Source organism: Arachis hypogaea, chromosome 17 (genome assembly GCF_003086295.3).
Source record: "Arachis hypogaea cultivar Tifrunner chromosome 17, arahy.Tifrunner.gnm2.J5K5, whole genome shotgun sequence".
NCBI lineage: Eukaryota > Viridiplantae > Streptophyta > Magnoliopsida > Fabales > Fabaceae > Arachis > Arachis hypogaea.
In genome coordinates this window covers 29853826-29879511 of record NC_092052.1, presented here as the reverse complement: position 1 = coordinate 29879511, position 25686 = coordinate 29853826, and the positions used below count along the sequence as shown (strand labels likewise).

Below are 25686 nucleotides of genomic sequence, written 5' to 3'. Positions count from 1 at the left end.
TAGCTGTTCTTCTCTTAAAATTGATAAACAATTTGGCCAATTGTATCTGGCAAAATAAAACCCAAAACCTGACACAGATCAATTCAAGAAAGTCATAATTCATATTCATAATGTAAAAAATACATCCAAAGAAGGCATTATAGAGCCAGAATAATAGTCACCAAGTATATCGGAGTTGTTAAAATATAGACCTCATAAGTTTCCAACACTAAAATCCCCAACACTAGGATCCTAATTAAGAAAGCATACAAAGTAAATTACTTCACCAAAACATATAAACAAAGACACCATTTGTCCCTAAACATAATAATCTAAGTCATTAATTCTTGGTTCTGGGTGACTTGAATCCTGAATTAGGCACAAATCTCATTATGCTTGCAAGTCTTGTTCCTGTGTTGCACCTTACATTTGATTAGGTGGATTAGTGCTTGCTGGTAGAGTGCTTGCAGATGATGTGCTTGCAGGTGGGGTGCTGGCTGGTTGGGTGGTGGCAGCTGGTGTGCTTGTTGATAGTAATGCTTACTTTTTCCTACTATTTGGAGATAGTAATGCTCACTTTGAATTAACATTTTCTTTGAATCAGTTCATGTATACAGTGTATGGCATCATCGACAGTAAGCATCTAATAGCCACTCATATGCAACCTTTTCAAGTTGAGTCCTATGACCATTAGATTACACAGATTACATACATACTATAGTTCCTACAAAGATACAGTCTCCAATGGCAGCAAAAATAGCTCTTCCGAGAAAGCTCCATCTGCATGAATGACAGTGGATATAAAAACACCGAAAACAAATGCTACGTCAACAAAAATAACCACTATAGATAATAAACTTGTTAAATCCAAGAGAATAATGAAGGCTTACAATGAGAATGGAGAGCAACTACCCCTAAGAAATGCTCATGTATAGAGGTAATTAGCAGCCATCATTAGCTCCAAAGTTAATTCAGATTCAATAGGAAACTCTGTCTTTTACCTACTAACAGCTGCAAGATTTTCACTATTCAAGTCAGTAGAACTATTTTGCTGAAAATAACATTGCATGAATTAAGAGATTTCATATTAGAGCTACAGAGCTTTAAATTACTTCCCAAAGGAAAGTATAACTTACATTGCAACACATAAGAAAGACTAACATCGATGCTCGTTAGAGTAGAGAAGGGGGCAGGAGGCCAAAACATCAGTTAGAAAAAAAGGGGCCAACTCAATTAGCAATACGATTTTTTAATAGTATCTCGAATTTTCAAGCTGTCCAGTAGTTTTCTCTTGTCATTTGAAACAGATGACAAGAGAAAGTAAAATGATAAAAGAAGGGCACACAATGAAATGTGCAACCACATGATACATAAAACCATGTAAAACAATCTCTCTTTGATGGAGCACTGAATTCAGCAAAACCCTAGACTCTAACACATGAAGAATCCAGTCTGAAACCTAAGAAGTAGAAATGAAACTCAAACGGCCGCTTTATAGAATCAAATAGTTAAACATAATAAAAACCTCCTTGCTCGTCGAGAATCCATCCTACTTAATAGAAGGATCACACAGTGATAGACACCAAGCAAAAATCAAATTCCCTACTAAAACCAGGACAACAAAATCACAATTTAGCTGGTCATTGGTGCACAAAATTGTGATTACACTTTTCACAATTCCGCACAACTAACCAGCGAGTGCACTGGATCGTCCAAGTAATACCTTACGTGAGTAAGGGTCGATCCCACAGAGATTGCCGGCTTGAAGCAAGCTATGGTTATCTTGTAAATCTTAGTCAGGAGATTAATGATAAAAATGATTTTGTTATGAAAAGTAAATAACATGAATTAAAAGGTACTTATGATTCAGTAATGAGGAACAGGTTGAGGTTCCGGAGATGCATTGTCGTCTGAATCTCTGCTTTCCTACTGTCTTCTTCTCCAAACACGCATGGCTTCCTTCAATGGCACGCTGTATGATCCTCTCGGATGAAAAATACCAGGTACGATGTCTGCACGACTAATCAACTATTGGATTTCTCGTCTCGGATGACAAATACCAAGTACAGCTACCGCACGGCTAATCATCTGTCGGTTCCCACTAGCGTCGGAATAGGACCCTGTCCTTTTGCACACTGTCACTGCACCCAACATTCGCAAGTTTGAAGCTCGTCACAGTCATCCCCTCCCGGATCCTACTCGGAAAATCACAGACAAGGTTTACACTTTCCGGATCCCAGGAATGCTGCCAATGATTCTAGCCTATACAACGAAGGTACTAACCCCCGGATTCAGTCCGTAGATTAGAAACCTAAGAGATACGCACTCAAGCTGTCATCCAATGACTACGTTGAGCTCAGATAGAACGAGAGTGGTTGTCAGGCACGTGTTCATAGGTTGAGGATAATGATGAGTGTCACGGATCATCATATTCTCTATATTGAAGTACGAGTGAGTATCTTAGAATAAAATCAAGCGTGATTGAATAGAAAACAGTAGTAATTGCATTAATCCATTGAAACACAGAAGAGCTGTAACAGCCCAGACCACCCGCTAGCACGATATTGTCCGCTTTGGCACACAAGGCCTCACGGTTTTGCCTTTGACGATAGGGATGATGGCCAAAGCCCCCACACTCACTCGTCAAAACGCGTCATGCTAGGGAGAGGTATCCACACCCTTATAAGGCATGCTTCGTTCCCCTCTCCAACCGATGTGGGCCTTACAATCCACCCCCCTAAGGGAGTCCAGCACCCTCGCTGGCACATCGATCCGGGTTCTGGCTCTGATACCATCTGTAACAGCCTAGACTACCCGCTAGCACGATATTGTCCGCTTTGGCACACAAGGCCTCACGGTTTTGCCTTTGACGATAGGGATGATGGCCAAAGTCCCCCACACTCACTCGTCAAAACGCGTCATGCTAGGAAGAGGTATCCACACCCTTATAAGGCATGCTTCGTTCCCCTCTCCAACCGATGTGGGCCTTACAATCCACCCCCCTAAGGGAGTCCAACGCCCTCGCTGGCACATCGATCCGGGTTCTGGCTCTGATACCATCTGTAACAGCCCAGACCACCCGCTAGCACGATATTGTCCGCTTTGGCACACAAGGCCTCACGGTTTTGCCTTTGACGATAGGGATGATGGCCAAAGCCCCCCACACTCACTCGTCAAAACGCGTCATGCTAGGGAGAGGTATCCACACCCTTATAAGGCATGCTTCGTTCCCCTCTCCAACCGATGTGGGCCTTACAATCCACCCCCCTAAGGGAGTCCAGCGCCCTCGCTGGCACATTGATCCGGGTTCTGGCTCTGATACCATCTGTAACAGCCCAGACCACCCGCTAGCACGATATTGTCCGCTTTGGCACACAAGGCCTCACGGTTTTGCCTTTGACGATAGGGATGATGGCCAAAGCCCCCCACACTCACTCGTCAAAACGCGTCATGCTAGGGAGAGGTATCCACACCCTTATAAGGCATGCTTCGTTCCCCTCTCCAACCGATGTGGGCATTACAATCCACCCCCCTAAGGGAGTCTAGCGCCCTCGCTGGCACATCGATCCGGGTTCTGGCTCTGATACCATCTGTAACAGCCCAGACCATCCGCTAGCACGATATTGTCCGCTTTGGCACACAAGGCCTCACGGTTTTGCCTTTGACGATAGGGATGATGGCCAAAGCCCCCCACACTCACTCGTCAAAACGCGTCATGCTAGGGAGAGGTATCCACACCCTTATAAGGCATGCTTCGTTCCCCTCTCCAACCGATGTGGGCCTTACAATCCACCCCCCTAAGGGAGTCCAACGCCCTCGCTGGCACATCGATCCGGGTTCTGGCTCTGATACCATCTGTAATAGCCCAGACCACCCGCTAGCACGATATTGTCCGCTTTGGCACATAAGGCCTCACGGTTTTGCCTTTGATGATAGGGATGATGGCCAAAGCCCCCCACACTCACTCGTCAAAACGCGTCATGCTAGGGAGAGGTATCCACACCCTTATAAGGCATGCTTCGTTCCCCTCTCCAACCGATGTGGGCCTTACAAGAGCTCCTCACCCCCACCTATGGGGTTTAGAGACTCATGCTGTAGAAGATACAAATGAAGTGTAAAAATGTCATGAGGAGTTAAATGAATCTCTAAAAGTAGTTTTTATACTAAACTAGTAACTTAGGGTTATAGAAAATGAGTAACTAGGTGTAGATAGTGCAATATTCCACTTCTGGGGCCCACTTGGTGAGTGTTTGGGTTGAGTTTTCAAGCTTCTACGTGCATATGCCTCATATTGGAGTTAAACGCCACCCTGGGTGCCAAAATGGGCGTTTAACGCCGAAAAGTATGCCAGTTCTGGCGTTTTACGCCAGAAAGTTTTAGGCTGGCTTTTAATGCCAGTTTGGGCCATCAAATCTCAAATAAAGTATAGAATATTATCTATTGCTGGAAAGCCCAAGATGTTTAATTTCCAACGCAATTGAGAGCGCGCCAATTGGGCTTCTGTAGCTCCAGAAAATCTATTTCGAGTGCAGGAGGGTCAGAATCCAACAGCATCTGCAGTCCTTTCTCAGCCTCTGAATTAGATTTTTGCTCAGGTCCATCAATTTCAGCTAGAAAATACCTGAAATTACAGAAAAACACACAAACTCATAGTAAAGTCCAGAAGTGTTATTTTTGAATAAAAACTAATAAAAATATAATAAAAAGTAACTAAAATATACTAAAAACTATGCCAAAAAGGGTATAAATTATCCGCTCATCACAACACCAAACTTAAATTGTTGCTTGTCCCCAAGCAACTAAAAACAAAATAGGATAAAAAGAAGAGAATATACAATAAATTCCAAAAACATCAATGAAGATTAGTTTTAATTAGATGAGCGGGATGATGAGAGGAACTTTTGCGTGGTCTAGAAAATTACGGATAAATCCTCGTTGCAAGTATAGTTTCTAAACCTTCAAAAGTCCTTTCGTACAAACGTTTTGGTTGTCACAAGTAACAAACCCCTAAATAAATTGTTAACCGAAGTATTCAAACCTCGGGTCGTCTTCTCAAGGAACTGCAGGGAAGTATGTTCTTATTATTAGTTATGGAGATTGTAAAATTAGGGTTTCAAGAATGAGGAACAAATATGAAAAATAATTTAAATGGCAATTAAAAATAAATAAATAACTGTAAAATAAACTTTTGGCAAGGTATGAGAAATTGGAAGTCCAAATTAGTTACTGATTTCTTAACCAAGACCAAAAAGGAAAAAGTAAATTTGCTAGAATAAAAATGTCTTCAGATTGAAAGCAATGGTGACATAAATAAAAGAAAGCAATAATAAACTGAAATACCTCAAATAGCATTAATTCAAATAATCTGGAACATAGAAGAATTCATAAATTAAATGGTAAAAGTAAATAATCAACTAAAGTAATGGAATGAATAAAAGTGAAAGGGAAGCTTAAAGTAAAGGAACATTAAACCTGGGATCGAGAGTCACTCCTAAAATTAAGAGAAATCCTAAATCCTAAGAGAGAGAGGAGAGAACCTCTCCCAAAACTAAATCTAAATCATGAGAAGTAACTAAATTGGCGAGCTCTCCCTGAATGGATGAATTCCCTCACTTCATAACCTCTGGTCTATGCCTTCTGGACTTAGATTTGGGCCAAAAAGGGCTTCAGAATTCGCTAGGAGCGTTTTCTGCAATTTCTGGTGCGTGTCCTCTGTCACGCGTCCGCGTGGGTCACGCGGTCGCATTATTCGGAGCTTTTCTTGTCACGCGGTCGCGTCAGTCATGCGGCCGCGTCGCTGTTGATTCGCGCTTGGCATGCGTCCGCGTCGCCCATGCGATCGCGTGGATGCCAGTTTCTTTAGAAACTTCATTTTGTGCTTTCCTTCCAATTTTGTATGTTTCCTTTTTCATCCTTTAAGTCATTCCTGCCTTAGAAGATCTGAAACTACTCAACACACTAATCACGACATCGAATGGAAATAAAGGTAATTAAAATAATTAATTTTAAAGCATAGGAAACATATTTTCCACATACATCACATAATAAGGAAGGGAAAGTAAAATCATGCAATTAATATGAATAAGTGGGTGAAGGATTGAATAAATCACTCAAATTAAGCACAAAATATATCATAAAATATGGGTTTATCAACCTCTCCACACTTAAACAATAGCATGTCCTCATGCTAAATCCAAGGTAAAAAGTAGGGTTAAAGTGGTGGAATGTCATGCAATGCAATTTAATCTAAATGAAACTACCTAGATGAATGATGCATCATGCAATTCTAATTTTTATTCACTTGAATATAAAGCTTGCATGTAGTTAAATTAATTCACATTCTCAAGGAGTCATGTATATATATATAGCCAAGCCTTAGATAGTGATAAAGTGCCTTTACAATTGAGATGGGAGAGAAAAACATTTTAAAAACTTGCAAGACAATTAATAATTTAAGCAGAGATATATGTTAATGAGCTATTGAACCCTCACTGGATTTTGTGTTTACTCTCTAATCACTCAGTGTTTATTGGGTTAATCACTCTATTCTTCATTTTATTCTTTCTTTCTATAACTTTGTTCTTCATCTAACCAATCAACAATTATAGAATATAGACATACCAAAAATCATGAGGTCTTTAATTAAGGTTGTAATGGGGCCAAGGTAAAGGTAAGGGTATATGTATAAGGCTAAGTGAGCTAATAAGTGAATCCTTAATTAGACTAAGATCTCACCTAACATACATACTTAGTAAAACAAAACTTCTTTACCTATTTTCCCATCTTTTCCCACTTTTGATGTTACATGCTCATGTTTCAATTTTTATTTTTATTCCATGTGCATTGCTTTTATTGTTGCAATTGGGGAATTCTTTCGTATCCCCTTTATTCAAAGACTTTAAAAATATTTTTTTTCTTTTTTTTATATATGCACATGGTAATTTAATTATTTTGATTTCACATGCTTCCCAAAAATTCTTATTTTGAATTATTTTATCTCTTTTCAATTTTTCTACTTTTTTGTTTTTATCATCCATGTTCCCAATAGGTTTTCCACATTTAAACTATACATGCTTTTCTATCTTAAGCTAACTAAGGATTCAACTTGGGATTTTTAATTTATTTTTCTGCTTAAGGCTAGTAATGTGGTTTATAGAATAAAAGGGATTTAAAGGCTCAAGGGGGCTAACAAGGGTGATGTGAAAGGTAGGCTATTTTGAGATAAGTGAGCTAAAATCAAATAATGGCCTCAATCACTCTCTTGGTATGTATCTACATTCTATAATCGAACATATAGATTAAAACAAAGTAAAGAACACCAGAATATAAAAGAAGGGCGGAACACACAGGAATAAAAATTATGGTTTGAATGTAACCATACAATTAAGCTCAAAACTCACAGGCTATGTGTTCTCTAGCTCAAAAATCATTTATCACTTATGTATGTCATGCAGGTTTAGTTAAAAATTCCCATTATTTTCAATGTAAAACTTAAGGTGGCTTTAAAGTTCTAGTGTTTCTCCTTGATGAAATGTTGTTTAATTAACTAACATGTAATGCCATATATACAAGGTGTGGGTTGTTTTGATTCTGTTAAAGTCTCTAGTTTACTTCCTTTTTCTTTTCAATCTATTCCGAGTTATCTTATGCTAAAAAGGGTAAACTATACTAATCAATCCACAATTTCTATAACTAATAAGTTAGAATTGCAACTAAACTAAGTGGCTAAAATATGAACTAAAAATGTAAAATGCAGAAATAGAGTATAAATACATGAAAATAGCAATGTATAAGTACTGAAAAATAAAGAGAAAAAATACAAGAAAATAGTCAAAATAAAGGAAAAAGGGTCTGTAGTGGTTCACCAAAATGATACGTCAGAGATGGCGACCTCCCCACACTTAAAATGAAGCATCGTCCCTGATGCTCACTCAAGCAGGGTGTGAAGGGGTGTCATCATTGGAAGGCTGGGTAGCTGGAGTCTCTGTGGTGGTGGTCTGAGGATCTGGCTACTGCAGAGGCGGTGCTGACTGGATAGGGATCTCGGAGTCTGTAGCCTGGATCTGATGTGGGATCTCCTGCTGGTGTGCTGCCTGCTGGGTGCCTGCCTGCGCTGCCTCCTGCTGTGGATGAGGCGCAGCCTCGGGCGCATCCGCCTCCTCCTCAGATGCCTCGGATGGTGTGTCAGGCTCGGAGGGGATGTCACCAGATCATATCATCAGCTTCAGGTGCTCATAGCGTCGCTTGTTGCGACGCTCCATCTGGTCAAGCCGTCGAAACAGGCGGTACACTAGGTGATAGATGGGTTCTGGGGCAGGTGGAGGTGCAGTGGTGGTGGCAGGTGTAGCTGTGGAGGAAGAGGGGCCGGCAGATGGTGTGGCAGTGTCACCAGGAGCAGTGAGGACTGGAGGTCTGTAGCCCAAGGCTAGAAAGTTCCTGCTGTGCGGGATAATCTTCTTGCATTCTGCAGCAGGTGGCCTCTCATCGGCATCCTCCCAAGGCACGTCAGCTCGACGGCCCAGCTGTGTAACCAAATAGGGAAAGGGAAGAGTGCCTCGGACGTGGACCCTAGCCATGTAGAACCGGATAAAGCGTGGTAGGTACAGGTCCTTACCCTCCATCACACACCATAGGAGGGTGATCATAGCGGCAGGTATATCTGTCTCGTGAGTACTCGGCATAATGAAGTTGCTAAGTATCTGATGCCACAGCCGAGCCTCATCATTCAAGTATGCCCGCTTGATTCCCTTGGGCATGGTGGTGTTCTGACCCATAATCCAAGAAACGGTCGGGTCAAGGGCTATCCGGGCCTTGACTGCATCCGAATCAAACTTCAGAAAGCGCATGTCTTCCTCAGCTTTCTGATAACCATCCGGCTGATCAGATTTAGGCAGAAACTTCAGAACATCTTCAATTGCCTCTTCAGTGACCAGAATCTGCTTCCCCCTAAGGTTCACTGCATCTAGGGAAGTCTTGAAGTAATTGTAGTAGAATTTCCTTACCCAAGATGCATTGACCTCAGACAGGTTTCTCTCCAGAAAGAACCAGCCTCTTTGTTTGATCTGATCAGAGGTGTATTGCTGGAGTTCTCCTGGGATCTTCAGAGTCCTCTCCAGGTATAGGTTCCTGGAGTTTGCAAACACCGGATACTTCAGCTCACAGTATCGGTTTGCAAACTTCACTAGGTCATTAGCAGGGAGCAGCTGGTCGGCCTTCTCCTACGGGGTGAAGTTTTTCTCCCGCCAGGAGGCATCATGCATGAGATCTATGATAGACATAGATGATTCTCCTCTTTTACGTTTGCCAGTGGTAGCCTTTCCTTTTCCCTTTCTCTGGGAATCTGACATCCAAAAAAAAGAAAACCAGGATATAATAAAAATAGAAAAATAAATAGGCAAATAGTAAAAAGAAACACAAAGTGGCAAAGGAGAATTAGAATGAGGTAAATGAGTGAAGTAAATGTGCATTAAGGATTGTATAGGAGTTAAAAGTTCGAAAGAAAAAATTCACAATCCAAAATGTAATAGAAGGCATGTTAAGTAGGAAAAATTATCAGTATGCCATGGTTAGAGGGTTAAAAGAAAGTGAAAAACCAGAAAAAAAAAGATTTTAAAAGGTTAGTTTGGTTAGAATTAAAAAAAAAAGATTTCAGGAAATTAGAATTAGTGAGTTCATGAAAAATGGGTTAAGATAAGTGGCATAAGGATAAGTTTCTAAGTAACAAGAATTCATAATTAGAAGTGATAGGTAACTCATAACCAAACAAGGAAAACAGGTTGATGATGATTCAAATAGATATAGAAATAGCAAAAATTGGAATCAAATATAAAAAATGCAATATATGAACCAGGAAATCAAAGAGAATAAGAATGCGTGCCTGGCATTCATGAATGGGTGTGGGTAAAGCAGAGGAAAGCAGATTTCAAAATGCCAAAACCAAAACATGAATGAAAATATTTTACAGAAATTTGGGCAGCATTCTGACTAAAATTGGATTGTCCCAGAAAATAAACAGCAATCAAATAGTTCATATGAATTAAAATTTAAGCTTGCAATTACATATAAGAAATATAAACATGAAAATTCAGTGTAAAGAGCAGCATGAAACAAGAAATCACAGCATATGAACATTACAAACATCACAGCAACAGCAAAATTGCAAATTTGATAAAACAGAAACATGAACAGTGCAAGTAAACAGGCCTAAATCCACTAACCACAACTTAGGCTACCTAACAACCGAAAATCCACTACAACATGCATATCTAACTAGCCTAAACATGAACATAAACAGAAAATAATGAAATAACGACTAAGGATAGAAAGGTGGCGTTCGTCGGAACCTGGTAGGCCGAATAAGGAGAGTGGGCAGAAAGGAGGCTGGGGGTGGTGGTGACGGCGTCTGGCGCAGCGGCTGGCGGTGGTGGGCACGGCTGTTCGGGGCAGGGGAAAGAAGGGATGGGTAATAGGGTAAGAGGGGAAGGGAGGGGGTAGGTGTGTGTGTGGCGGATGGGGGGCGCGGCTGGGACGGGCGGCGGCGGTGGGTGGTGGTTGCGAAGGGGGGCAGTGGCGGAGAGGGGGGGGGGAAGAAGAAGAAAGAAGAAGAAAGAAGGGGGAGGAGGAAGGGGGTAGGTGGCGGCAGCGTCTGGGAGGTCGGCGGCGTCTGGGGGTGGCGGTGATGGTGGCTGGATGGTGGTGGTTGGATTGGAGGGGAAGAGAGGGAGGAGAGGGTTTCAGGGGGGGCGCGACTGATAGGGTTCGCGTGGTTGGGGGGGTTATAAATTTGAATCCACGCGGCCGCGTGGGGCACGCGGTCGCGTGGCTGGAGCGAAATGGGGGGTGATGCGATCGCATGGAGGGCAAAAAGATTGAATGTCGTGATCGCCTGGCGCATGCGATCATGTCGCTGGGATTTGTGCTAAACGCACGAATCCAGCGTCGTTTCAGTGCAACTCTCTGTCTCCTTTGGGGTGTTCGTGCAATCCATGCAACGCGGTCGCGTGGGATTGGTTGTGTGCAAGGGACGCGATCGCGTGGGTGACGCGATCGCGTGGGTCATTTGTGCGAAACGCACAATCGCCGCACGATTCCAGCCTAACTTTCTGGACGTTGGATCTTTACGCCGATCTCCAAGTCAGACGGCCGCGTGGATGACGCGATCGCGTGGGTGGTGTTTTCCGCAATATGACGCGATCGCATGAGTGATGCGGTCGCGTCGCGCACTATTTTTTTATGCAGTATGCAGAATGCAATGATTAATATGAATGCGATGCAAAATTCCAGGTTCAATATTATAAAATAAAATAAAACTTGAAAACAAACAAAACGAAATAAAAATTGAAAAATGAACGATCATACCATGGTGGGTTGTCTCCCACCTAGCACTTTTAGTTAAAGTCCTTAAGTTGGACATTGGAGGGGCTTCCTGTTATGGCGGCTTATGTTTAAATTTATCTAAAAATCTCCACCAATGCTTGGAATGCCAATAGCCTCCGGGGTCCCAAACTAGGCATGTAAAGCTCCTGAGCAGCTTCAAACAAATTTTTAGGCTCCCGGAATGACGAGTGTCGGAATAGATTCCAGGATCCCAAACTTTGCTTTTAAATCCGCCTCCGTCTTGATCTATACTTTTCCATCCGGGCGGTTTAGAAAGTAGATTCTCACCATGGTGACCAAACATTTTCCGAGATCCATTCAATTGAACATGATACCAATCCGTGCACTTCAAGTTGAAGCGTAGAACCTTATTGAACCTTGTGCACCAGCTCTGAGTACGAGCCATTTCCCTCTTACTCTTAAAGCCGCAGAGAGCTCTAAGCTGGCCATCTGTTTCAAGCAAACCGTATTCAAGTGAAAAAGTAAAGTTAAAGGTTAAGGATTGTACCCACTTGAAGCTTGTATTGGGTGGTAATGGCCTTGGGGTAGGTGTTTCTGGTGGTTCTGTAAGTTCTACTCCCTTGTGCTCTTCTGTGAATTCCTCCACTTCTCTGCAAGGTTCTTCAAATGCATCTGTGTCCTGGTCAAAGTCTTCTGTGTCTTCCTCATCACTCGAGTCATAGATTGGAGGTTAAGAGAAATCTACCTCTGCATCATCTTCGTATTCATTTGGGGAAGATTCTTCGATCTCGGATAATTCACTCGCGGATGCAAGTTCATTACTAAGAGAACTTGACTTGTGACTATCATCATCAAGGGAATTTGTGTCCTGGGTTATTCCGTCTAGTTCTTCATAAACGACTTGCCTTGGGGATTGTGCACTGTCCTCCTTAGCATCAACTGTAACGTCCTTGACGGAGTTCTCCTCAGCTCTGAATTCCCATGGAGGTTCAGCATCTCCTAGATCTTCAACCAACTCTTCTTCTTGCGTAATGACAGCTTCTTCTACTTGTTCTAGTACGAATTCATTCTCTGTCTTGTCCACTAGAGTTTCTAGTATTTCCTTTATGCTACGCTCTTCGTTAGATTGTCCACATGGGGCTGTGGTTGGTCCTTGAATGTTCGAACGTCTAGAAGCTAATTGAATTACTACTTGCTCCAGTTGTCGAATGGTTGTTTGAAGTTTATTTATTGTTTCCTTGAGGCGAACCTCTGATTCTCGGGGTGATGGATTTGGACATGATACATAGGAAAGTGGTGGTGCTTGGGAGTGATTGGATTGGAACTGGGGTAAATAGGGATCATGTGGTGGCGAATGGTGAAGAGAAGCTTGTGAGTGTGGTGGTTCTAGGTTATGTTGAGAGGATGGTCTATAGGCACGGGGTGGGGCTTGTTGGTAGTTACAAGGTTGTCCACCATATCTATCAGATGGGTATGCATTGTAGAATGGTCGTTGTCCATGATATCTTGGAGGGTGTTGTTGCTTAAAGGGTTGACTAGATCCTCTTGGCTCCATCCATCCTTGATTGGTCTGACCTTGATGCATATTCCTGCTGTAACTTCTATTTCCTTCAACAAAGTTAGAACCAAACTCAAAGCGAGAAGGGTGAGAGTTCATAGTAGCAAATAAAATTAAAAAGAAAAAAAAAACAGAAATAAATAAACAAGTAAAAGAAAAATATTTACAATAACCAACAATAAGGCACACGTTAGCAGTTCCCCGGCAACGGCGCCATTTTGACGAGAGGAACTTTTGCGTGGTCTAGAAAATTGCGGATAAATCCTCGTTGCAAGTATAGTTTCTAAACCTTCAAAAGTCCTTTCGTACAAACGTTTTGGTTGTCACAAGTAACAAACCCCTAAATAAATTGTTAACCGAAGTATTCAAACCTCGGGTCGTCTTCTCAAGGAACTGCAGGAAAGTATGTTCTTATTATTGGTTATGGAGATTGTAAAATTGGGGTTTCAAGAATGAGGAACAAATATGACAAATAATTTAAATGGCAATTAAAAATAAATAAATAACTGTAAAATAAACTTTTGGCAAGGTATGAGAAATCGGAAGTCCAAATTAGTTACTAATTTCTTAACCAAGACCAAAAGGGAAAAAGTAAATTTGCTGGAATAAAAATGTCTTCAGATTGAAAGCAATGGTGACATAAATAAAAGAAAGCAATAATAAACTAAAATACCTCAAATAGCATTAATTCAAATAATCTGGAACATAGAAGAATTCATAAATTAAATGGTAAAAGTAAATAATCAACAAAAGTAATGGAATGAATAAAAGTGAAAGGGAAGCTTAAAGTAAAGGAACATTAAATCTGGGATCGAGAGTCACTCCTAAAATTAAGAGAAATCCTAAATCCTAAGAGAGAGAGAGAAGAGAGAACCTCTCTCAAATCTAAATCTAAATCATGAGAAGTAACTAAATTGGTGAGCTCTCCCTGAATGGATGCATTCCCTCACTTCATAACCTCTGGTCTATGCCTTCTGAACTTGGATTTGGGCCAAAAAGGGCTTCAGAATTCGCTGGGAGCGTTTTCTGCAATTTCTGGTGCGTGGGTCACGTGGTCGCGTCATTCGGAGCTTTTCTTGTCACGCGGTCGCGTCAGTCATGCGGCCGCGTCATATGTGTTTTGCTTAAGGCGCGTGGTCGCGTTAGTCATGCGGCCGCGTCGCTGTTGATTCGCGCTTGGCATGCGTCCGCATCGCCCATGCGATCGTGTGGATGCCAGTTTCTTTAGAAACTCCATTTTGTGCTTTCCTTCCATTTTTGTATGTTTCCTTTTTCATCCTTTAAGTCATTCCTGCCTTAGAAGATCTGAAACTACTCAACACACTAATCACGGCATCGAATGGAAATAAAGGTAATTAAAATAATTAATTTTAAAGCATAGGAAACATGTTTTTCACATACATCACATAATAAGGAAGGGAAAATAAAACCATGCAATTAATATGAATAAGTGGGTGAAGGATTGAATAAATAACTCAAATTAAGCACAAAATATATCATAAAATATGGGTTTATCACGGGACTAGTGGCTTTTTGCTTCTGAACAGTTTTGGCATCTCACTTTATCCTGTGAAGTTCAGAATGATTGGCATCCATAGGAACTCATAATTCAGATAGTGTTATTGATTCTCTTAGTTCAGTATGTTGATTCTTGAACATAGCTACTTTATGAGTCTTGGCCATTACCCTAAGCATTTTGTTTTTCAATATTACCACCGGATATATAAATGCCACAGACACATAACTGGGTAAACCTTTTTAGATTGTGACTCAGCTTTGCTAGAGTCCCCAGTTAGAGGTTCCCAGAGCTCTTAAGCACACTCTTTTTTCTTTGGACCACGACTTTAACCGCTTAGTCTCAAGCTTTTTCACTTGACACCTTCACGCCACAAGCACATGGTTAGGGACAGCTTGATTTAGCCGCTTAGGCTAGGATTTTATTCCTTTGGGCCCTCCTATCCATTAATGCTCAAAGCCTTGGATCCTCTTTACCCTTGCCTTTTGGTTTAAAGGGTTACTGGCTTTTTCTGCTTGCTTTTTCTTTTTCTTTCTTTTTCTCTCTTTTTTTTTCGCTAATTTTTTTCGCAAGATTTTGTGTTTTTCACTGCTTTTTCTTGCTTCAAGAATCAATTTTATGATTTTTCATATTATCAATAACATTTTTCTTTTTTCATTATTCTTTCAAGAGCCAACAATTTTAACATTCATGAACAACAAATTAAAAAATATGCACTGTTCGAGCATTCATTCAGAAAACAAAAAGTATTGCCACCACATCAAAATAATTAAACTAATTTCAAGATAAAATTCAAAATCCATGTACTTCTTGTTCTTTTGCAATTAAAAACATTTTTCATTTAAGAAAGGTGAAGGATTCATAGGACATTCATAGCTTTAAGACATAGACACTAAACACTAATGATCATGTAATAAAGACACAAACATAGACAAAACATAAAGCATAGAATTCGAAAAATAGAAAAATAAGAACAAGGAAATTAAAGAACGGGTCCACCTTAGTGATGGCGGCTAGTTCTTCTTGAAGATACTATGGAGTGCTTGAGCTCCTCTATGTCTCTTCCTTGCCTTTTGTTGCTCTTCCCTCATGGTCTTTGGTCCTCTCTGATTTCAAGGAGGATGATGGAGTGCTCTTGGTGAGGTCCATGAGTGGACTCTCTTGTTTGCTCCATCCTCTTTCTAGTGATGGGCTTTTGAGATGAATCTCTCCTTCTCCCATGACTCGGAGTTGGAAGCAACTTCCTTCCCTTTTCTCTTCCTAGAGGTTTCTCTAGCCTTAGGTGCCATTAATGGTTATGGAAAAATAGAAAGCAGAGCTTTTTCCACACCAAACTTAAAAGGTTTGCTCGTCCTCGAGCAAAATAAGATAGAAGGGAGTAGAAGAAGAATGATGCAATTAATTTTGAAAACTTATTACCGTATGCAAGAAAAATTAAGAAGAGTTGAAAAGGATTTGAAAAGATATGTAAGTTTTAAAAACGTTTTGGAAGGAGTTGAAAAGAATTAAAAAGAGAATTAAAAAGAATTGGAAAGATTATTAATATTTGAAAATAGAAATTGAAAGATGAACGTTTAAAAGATGTTTGATGCAAAAATTATGAATTAAAACATGAAAAATTGAAAAAAAAATCGAATTGGAAACAAAATTACCTCCCTTGTGTCATCCTGGCGTTAAACGCCCAGAATGCTATCCATTCTGGCATTTAACGCCCACTGGACTGCCTAGTTGGGCGTTTAACGCCCAGCCAGATACCCTGGCTGGCGTTAAACGCCAGGATTCCTCCTTTACTGGGCATTTTTCTGAACGCCTAGAATGCTGCCATTTCTGGCGTTAAACACCCAGAATGCTGCCTGCATGGGCGTTAAACTCCCATTCTACTATCCTTAAATGCCAGTAAGCCTGTCCTCCAGGGTGTGCTGTTTTTTATGCTATTTTTGATTTTGCTTTAATTCTGCAGCTGTTTTTATGACTTCACATGATCATCAACCTAAACTAACAATGGAAAATGAAATAAAAAAGTAATTAGCATGGATAAATAAGATTGGGTTGCCTCCCAATAAGCGCTTCTTTAATGTCTTTAGCTGGACTTTTATTGAGCTTTTTAATTTAGTCTCAGTTTTGAGCATTAGTGCTCAACGTTGCCTTCAAGATAATGTTTGACTCTCTGTCCATTAACAATGAACTTTTTGTCAGAGTCAATATCCTGGAGCTCTACATAACCATATGGTGACACACTTGTAATCACATATGGTCCCTTCCATCGGGATTTCAACTTCCCAGGGAACAATCTGAGCCTAGAGTTAAACAGCAGGACCTTCTGTCTTGGCTCAAAGACTCTAGATGACAGCCTTTTGTCATGCCATCTTTTTGCTTTCTCCTTGTAGATTTTAGCATTTTTGAAAGCATTGAGTATGAACTCCTCCAGCTCATTCAATTGGAGTAATCTCTTTTCTCCAGCTACCTTAGCATCAAGGTTTAGGAACCTGGTTGCCAAATAGGCTTTGTGTTCCAGTTCCACTGGTAGATGACAGTTTTTTCCATACACAACCTGGTATGGAGAGGTCCCTATCGAAGTCTTGAATGCGGTTCTGTATGCCCACAGAGCATTATCCAGACTTCTTGCCCAATCCTTTCTACAGGTACTTACAGTCCATTCCAGGATTCGTTTTAGTTCTCTATTCGATACTTCAGCCTGCCCATTTGTCTATGGATGATATGGAGTTGCCACTTTATGGTTAATTCCATATCTGACCAGAGCAGAGTCAAGCTGTTTATTGCAAAAATGAGTGCCTCCATCACTGATCAGTATCCTAGGGACACCGAACCTGCTGAAGATATGCTTTTGGAAGAACTTTATTACTGTCTTAGTATCATTAGTGGGTGTTGCAATTGCTTCTACCCATTTAGATACATAGTCTACTACCACTAGAATATAAGTGTTTGAATATGATGGTGGGAAAGGTCCCATGAAGTCAATACCCCATACATCAAACAACTCAATCTCTAAGATCCCTTTCTGAGGCATGGCATAACCGTGAGGCAGATTACCAGCTCTCTGGAAACTGTCACAGTTACGTACAAACTCTCGGGAGTCTCTATAGAGAGTAGGCTAGTAGAAGCCACATTGGGAAACCTTTGTGGCTGTTCGCTCACCTCCAAAATGTCCTCCATATTATGATCCATGGCAATGCCATAGGATCTTCTGCGCCTCTTCTCTAGGCACACATCTACGGATCATTCCGTCTGCACACCTCTTAAAGAGATATGGTTCATCCCACAAGTAGTACTTTGCATCAGTAACTAATTTTTTTGTTTGCTGCTTACTGTACTCCTTGGGTATGAATCTCACAGCTTTATAGTTTGCAATGTCTACAAACCATGGTACTTACTGAATGGCAAAGAGTTGCTCATCCGAAAAGGTTTCAGAGATCTCAGTAGAAGGGAGGGACGCTCCTACTACTGGTTCTATCCGGGACAGGTGATCAGCTACTTGGTTCTCTGTACCTTTTCTGTCTCTTATTTCTATATCAAACTCTTGTAGAAGCAACACCCATCTTATGAGTCTGGGTTTTGAATCCTGCTTTGTGAGGAGATATTTTAGAGCAGCATGGTCAGTGTACACAATCACTTTTGATCCTACTAAGTAAGATCTGAACTTGTCAATCGCATAAACCACTACAAGCAGCTCCTTTTCCGTGGTTGTGTAATTCTTCTGTGCGTCATTCAAAACACGGCTAGCATAGTAAATGACGTGCAGCAGCTTGTTATGCCTCTGTCCCAATACTGCACCAATGGCATGGTCGCTGGCATCACACATTAGTTCGAATGGTAATGTCCAGTCTGGTGCAGAAATGACTGGTGCTGTGACCAGCTTAGCTTTCAGAGTTTTAAACGCCTGCAGACACTCTTTGTCAAATACAAATGGTGTGTCAGCAGCTATCAGATTGCTCAGAGATTTTGTAATTTTTGAAAAATTCTTTATAAACCTCCTATAGAATCCTACATGCCCCAAAAAGCTTCTGATTGCCTTAACATTGGCAGGTGGTGGTAATTTTTCAATTACCTCTACCTTAGCTTAATCCACCTCTATCCCCTTGTTTGAAATTTTGTACCCAAGGACAATTCCTTCAGTCACCATAAAGTGACATTTTTCCCAGTTTAAAACTAGGTTAGTCTCTTGGCACCTTTTCAGAACAAGTGCTAGATGGTCAAGACAGGAGCTAAATGAGTCTCCAAATACTGAGAAGTCATCCATGAAGACTTCCAGAAATTTCTCTACCATATTAGAGAAGATAGAAAGCATGCACCTCTGAAAGGTTGCAGGTGCATTGCACAGACCAAATGGCATCCTTCTGTAGGCAAATACTCTAAAAGGATATGTGAATGCTATTTTCTCTTGGTCCTGAGGATCTACTGCAATTTGGTTGTAACCTGAATCAGTAGTATTCATGACCTGCTAGTCTCTTTAGCATCTGGTCTATGAATGGTAAAGGAAAATGATCCTTTCTGGTGGCTGTATTGAGCCTTCTGTAGTCAATACACATACGCCACCCTGTAACTGTTCTTGTAGGAACCAGTTCATTTTTTCATTATGAACCACTGTCATGCCTCGCTTCTTGGGGACAACTTGGACAGGGCTCACCCAGGGGCTATCAGAAATGGGATAAATAATCCCAGCCTCTAGTAACTTAGTGACCTCTTTCTGCACCACCTCCTTCATGACTGGATTCAGCCGCCTCTGTGGTTGAACCACTGGCTTAGCATCATCCTCCAATAGGATCTTGTGTAGGCATCTGGCTGGGCTAATGCCCTTAAGATCTCTTATGGACCACCCAAGAGCTGTCTTGTGTGTCCTTAGCATCTGAATTAGTGCTTTCTCTTCCTGTGGCTCTAAAGTAGAGCTTATGATCACGGGAAAAGTGTCATTTTCTCCCAAAAATGCATATTTCAGAGATGGTGGTAGTGGCTTGAGCTCGAGTTTAGGAGGCTTCTCCTTTTCCTGAGGAGTTTTCAGAGGTTCTTCTGTTTTCTCTAGTTCCTCCAAATCAGGCTGAACATCTTTAAAAATATCCTCTAGCTCTGATTTGAGACTCTCAGTCATATTGACTTCTTCTACTAGGGAGTCAATAATGTCAGTGCTCATGCAATCTTTTGATGTGTCTGGATGCTGCATAGCTTTGACAGCATTCAAGTTGAACTCATCCTCATTGACTCTCAGAGTTATCTCCCCTTTTTGGACGTCAATGAGGGTTCATTCAGTTGCTAGAAATGATCTTCCTAGGATGAGAGTAGCTCTCTTATGCTGCTCCATTTTCAGCACTATAAAGTCAGTGGGAAAGGCAAATGGCCCAACCTTGACAATCATGTCTTCAATTACGTCTGATGGAATCTTAATGGAGCCATCAGCAAGTTGAAGGCATATCCGGGTTGGTTTAACTTCATCAGTCAAACCAAGCTTTTTGATAGTGGATGCAGGTATTAGATTGATACTTGCCCCAATATCACATAGATCTGTCTTGGTATAAGCACCCTCTAATGTGCATGGTATCATAAAGCTTCCGGGATCTTTAAGCTTTTCTAGTAAGCTTTTCAGAATGACTGCACTGCATTCTTCAGTAAGGAAAATTTTTTCAGTTTCTCTCCAATCCTTCTTATGACTTAAGATCTCTTTTATGAACTTAGCATAAGAGGGTATTTGCTTAAGTGCCTCTGCAAACGGAATCTTTATTTCAAGAGTCCTGAGATAGTCTGCAAAGTGGGCAAATTGTTTATCCTATTCCACTTGGCAGAGTTTCTGAGGATAAGGCATTTTGGCTTTGTATTCTTCAACCTTAGTTGCTGCAGGTTTATTTCCTACAGAAGTGGTTGGGGAAGCCTGCTTATGGGGGTTGTTATCAGCACTTACAGGTGTCTGATCCCTTATTGGCATTTGAACGCCAGAATTGGGTGCTGAATGGGAGTTTAACGCCAGATTGCCACCCTTTTCTGGCGTTTGGACGCCAGAACTGGCCATCCCTTGGGCGTTTAACGCCACTTTCTTACCATTCTCTGGCGTTTGAATGCTAGAATCATTCTTCTCTGGGCTCTTGCTGTCCTCAGAGGGATTTTGGACAGTGGTTTGGTCATCCTCTATCATTTGTTTCTTTCTTGGCTTTCTATTGCTTTGAATTAAGACATTCAATGTCTTCTCACTCCTTAATTGAACAGCTTGGCATTCTTCTGTTATCTATTTAGATAGCTGCTGTCTTGTCTGATTCAAGTGTTTTTCCATATTCTCATTAGCATCTTTGGTTTCTTGCAGCATCTCTTTAAATTCTGCTAACTGTTTTGTTATAACAAGCAATTGCTGATTGAGTTTAGCGACTTGTTCCTGAGGACTAAGTTCAGTGGGTACTACATTAGCTTCTTTATTTCATGGAGGACCCACCACTTAAGTATAGATATTGATTTTTAGCAACTGTATCAATGAGCTCTTGAGCCTCTTTAATTGTCTTTCTCATATGTATAGATCTACCAGCTGAGTGGTCTAGAGACATTTGGGCCTTTTCTGTAAGCCCATAGTAAAAGATGTCTAACTGTACCCATTCTGAAAATATTTTAGAGGGGCATTTTCTTAGCATCCCTCTGTACCTTTCCCAGGCATTATAAAGGGATTCATTATCCTCTTGTTTAAAGCCTTGGATGTCCAGCCTTAGCTGTGTCATCCTTTTTGGAGGGAAATATTGATTCAAGAATTTGTCTGATAACTGTTTCCATGTTCTTATGCTTGCTGTAGGTTGGCTGTTTAACCACCTCTTAGCTTGATCTTTTACAGCAAATGGAAACAGTAATAATCTGTAGACATCCTGATCTACTTCCTTATCACGTACTGTGTCAGCAATTTGTAAGAACTGTGCCAGAAACTCAGTAGATTCTTCCTGTGGATGACCGGAATACTGGCAATTTTGCTGCACCATGATAATGAGCTGAGGGTTTAGCTCAAAACTGCTGGCTCTGATAGGGGGTATACAGATACTACTCCCATATGAGGCAGTAGTGGGGTTAGCATATGACTCCAGAGTCCTTCTGGACTGTTCATTTCCACTTAGGTCCATAATGGAGAAAGGGAGATGATGTGGATTGTGAATAAAAATTTTATTCCCGTTTTTTTTAATTTAACGAAATTAAAAATAAAGTAAATAAATAAAATGATGCAAGTTTTGAAAATAAATAAAAAAAGAAAAAGAAATAAACGAAATTGGAAAACTAAATTAATTAATTAATTAAAAAGAATTGAAAATTTTTGGGTGAGGATTTTCGAAAAATGAACAGAGAGAAAGTGATTAGGAAGTTTTGAAAAAGATATGTCTTAAAATTAAAGATATTTGTAAGAAAATAAATAAGAGAAAAGACTTGAAAAAGATTTAATTTTAGGATTTGAGATTAGAAAAGATAAGATAAGTTAGGTAAGAGAAGATAAGGAATTTAAAAGAAGATAGGTTTTTAAATTAAAAAGTTTTGAATTTTAAATTTTAAAATTTGAAGTTTGAAATTTGAGATTTGAATTTTAAATTTTAAATTTTGAATTTTGAATTTTGAAAAAGTCAACAGTATAAGATAAAGATTTGAAAAAGATTTAACTTTTGAAAATGTTTGATTTTTAAAATTTTAAATTTAAAATTTGAATTTTGAATTTTGAATTTTGGGATTTAATTGAAATTTGAAATATGAATTTGAAATAAGATAAGATAAGATTTTGAAAAAGATATGATTTTTTTTGAAAAAAGATTTGAATTTTGAAATTTTAAAATTGAGATAAGATAAAATAAATAAAAATTTGAATTTTTAAAATAAAAATCTGAATTTTTAAAAGTAAAATTCGAAAATTCAATTAAAATAAAGAGAAAAGATATTTTTGAATTTAATGAGGAAAGAGAAAAACAATAAAATGACACAAAACTTAGAATTTTTAGATCAAAACAAAGAAAACAAACAAGAAAACTTTGAATGTCAAGATGAACACCAAGAACACTTTGAAGATCAAGATGAACACCAAGAACAAATTTTGGAAATCTTTAAGAAAATAAAAACACAAAGGACACCAAACTTAAAAATTTTTATACTTTGGACACTAATAATTCGAAATTGCAGAAGAAAAACAAGGAAAGACACAAAACAAGAAAAACTAAAGGTCAAATAAGGAAAATAAACAAGAACAACTTGAAAATTAAGAAAGAACAAGGAACATATAATTAAAAATATGAAGAATTGATACCAAACTTAAAACATGAAACTAAACTCAAACAAAAGACTCAATTATTAGTTTTTTTTTATATAGAAAATTTCGAAAAAATCTAGAAAAAGGAAAACAAGGATTTTAAAATTTTAACCAAAAACAATAATAGAAGATGCAATTATAGTGACTCTAAATCAAAAAGATAAATTTTTTCTAATCTAAGCAACAAAATAAACCGTCAGTTGTCCAAACTCGAACAATCCCCGGCAACGGCGCCAAAAACTTGGTGCACGAAATTGTGATTACACTTTTCACAATTCCGCACAACTAACCAGCAAGTGTACTGGGTCGTACAAGTAATACCTTACATGAGTAAGGGTCGATCCCACGGAGATTACCAGCTTGAAGCAAGCTATGGTTATTTTGTAAATCTTAGTCAGGAGATTAATGATAAAAATGATTTTGTTATGAAAAGTAAATAACATGAATTAAAAGGTACTTGTGATTCAATAATGAGGAACAGGTTGAGGTTCCAAAGATGCTTTGTCGTCTGAATCTCTGCTTTTCTACTGTCTTCTTCTCCAAACACGCATGGCTTCCTTCAATGGCAAGCTGTATGATCCTTTCGGATGAAAAATACCAGGTACGATGTCTGCACGGCTAATCAACTATCGGATTTCTCGTCTCGGATGACAAATACCAAGTACAGCTACCGCACGGCTAATCATCTGTCGGTTTCTGCTAGCGCCGGAATAGGACCCTTGTCCTTTTGCACACTGCCACTGCGCCCAACATTCGCAAGTTTGAAGCTCGTCACAGTCATCCCCTCCCGGATCCTACTCGGAATACCACAGACAAGGTTTAGACTTTCCGGATCCCAGGATTGCTGCCAATGATTCTAGCCTATACCATGAAGGTACTAACCCCCGGACTCGGTCCGTAGATTAGAAACCCAAGAGATACGCACTCAAGCTGTCGCCCAATAACTACGTTGAGCTCAGATAGAACGGGAGTCGTTGTCAGGCACACGTTCATAGGTTGAAGATAATGATGAGTGTCACGGATCATCATATTCTCTATATTGAAGTACGAGTGAGTATCTTAGAATAGAATTAAGCGTGATTGAATAGAAAACAGTAGTAATTGCATTAATCCATTGAAACACAGCAGAGCTCCTCACCCCCACCTATAGGGTTTAGAGACTCATGCTGTAGAAGATACAAATGAAGTGTAAAAATGTCATGAGGTGCTAAATGAATCTCTAAAAGTAGTTTTTATACTAAACTAGTAACTTAGAGTTACAGAAAATGAGTAACTAGGTGTAGATAGTGCAAAATTCCACTTTCGGGCCCACTTGGTGAGTGTTTGGGCTGAGCTTTCAAGCTTCCACGTGCATATGCCTCATATTGGAGTTAAACGCCACCCTGGGTGCCAAAATGGGCATTTAACGCCGAAAAGTATGCCAGTTCTGGCATTTTACGCCAGAAAGTTTTTGGCTGGCTTTTAACACCAGTTTGGGCCATCAAATTTCATGCAAAGTATGGACTATTATATATTGCTGGAAAGCCCAAGATGTCTACTTTCCAACGCAATTGAGAGCGCACCAATTGGGCTTCTGTGGCTCTAGAAAATCCATTTCGAGTGCAGGAGGGTCAGAATCCAACAGCATCTGCAGTCCTTTCTCAGCCTCTAAATCAGATTTTTGCTCAAGTCCGTAAATTTCAGCCAGAAAATACCTGAAATTACAAAAGAATACAAAAACTCATAGTAAAGCCAAGAAATGTGATTTTTGAATAAAAACTAATAAAAATATAATAAAATGTAACTAAAATATACTAAAAACTACCTAAAAATAATGCCAAAAGGGTATAAATTATCTGCTCATCAGTCATGTAAAGGGAGTGTTAATAATTTAAATTCCCTAATAACACAAAATTTCCCCCCAAAACCTTGCGTTGACATTTTTCAACGATAAAACCAAGGATCACAAATCTAAAAATCCATAGCATATACAAAATTTTTGAATATAGGTAGCTTCGGATACACTACCACAAAATTCGCGAAAACCTCTCATTCAACAAAATTCACATTAGATTTCATGAAGTCACGAACACATGCCTCTCAAAAAAGGAGTAAATACCTCACGAATTAGAGATGGCAGTAAAAATACTAGCAAATCTTCTCAAGAATGGTGGTGCTGATCTCAAGGAAGGTAACCTCGTCGTGCTGCCTCTCAGCAAAACTCCCTATCAATACGATCAGAAGAGTGAAATGAGTGGAACCCTAATTTCATAGCACAAATGGAAGAATTATTAACCAGGATGGAAATATGAGCAACCTGGAGAGGTAAGCATGTTGTGTATGGTCTGTGAAACCATAGCAGCTTCCTTATAAACAAAGAATTCGAAACCCTCAGTGCTAATCAGCTTCACTGTATCTTCCTTCCTCATCTTGCGATTTTTTATTCTCCCTCGCACCATTACACTCGCCTTCCAAAGTGCAAACAAAGTGGTCCCTGAAGTTTGAGGGAGGATTCTTCAAAAGCAATTTTAGAGTGAAACGACGTCGTTTTATGGCATTTACGCACCACCTCTAATACTACATCGTTTTAGCTTTGCCAGCGTGTCACCCTCTAGTCCATATCAACTTTCCGGTGGCGCCAGATGAGCAAATTGTGCCGAAAGGACGAGTGAGTCCCGGAGTGCAACTTCAGGGACGAATATGGGTAACTATTAAGTTCAGGGACTACTATGAGGCACGAGTGTAACTTCAGGGACCACTTTGAGACTTAGCTTGAAGTCAGAAGTGAATATGTGGTCGTTCCATATTTATATATGTATCGCTATCAAAAATATTTCGTGTAAAAAAATCATTTTTATATATAAATATATGAAAAATGTTAGAGGCATCAGAATTTATTATTTTTGGTTATTACTTAATCATCAACTCAATTTATTTAGTCTAATTTTTTTAATTTAGTAATCAAATAACATATTTTATCCCATATTTTTAAATATTGATGGCTAACTAATGGCCAAAAATAATAAATTTTGATGATCTTATACTATTTCTCTAAAT

The 25686-nt window shown here is 39.7% G+C and overlaps 1 protein-coding gene across 1 annotated transcript; it reads right to left on the bottom strand.

The window, feature by feature from the left end:
• Window positions 1–904: 904 nt before the first annotated feature.
• On the bottom strand, window positions 905–25085 carry LOC112767444 (uncharacterized). The gene is given in 4 exon segments (XM_025813305.2): window positions 905–973; window positions 15632–15646; window positions 24754–24854; window positions 24947–25085. Coding segments are annotated over 4 exon segments (297 nt in total). The 5' UTR covers window positions 25059–25085.
• Window positions 25086–25686: the final 601 nt, after the last annotated feature.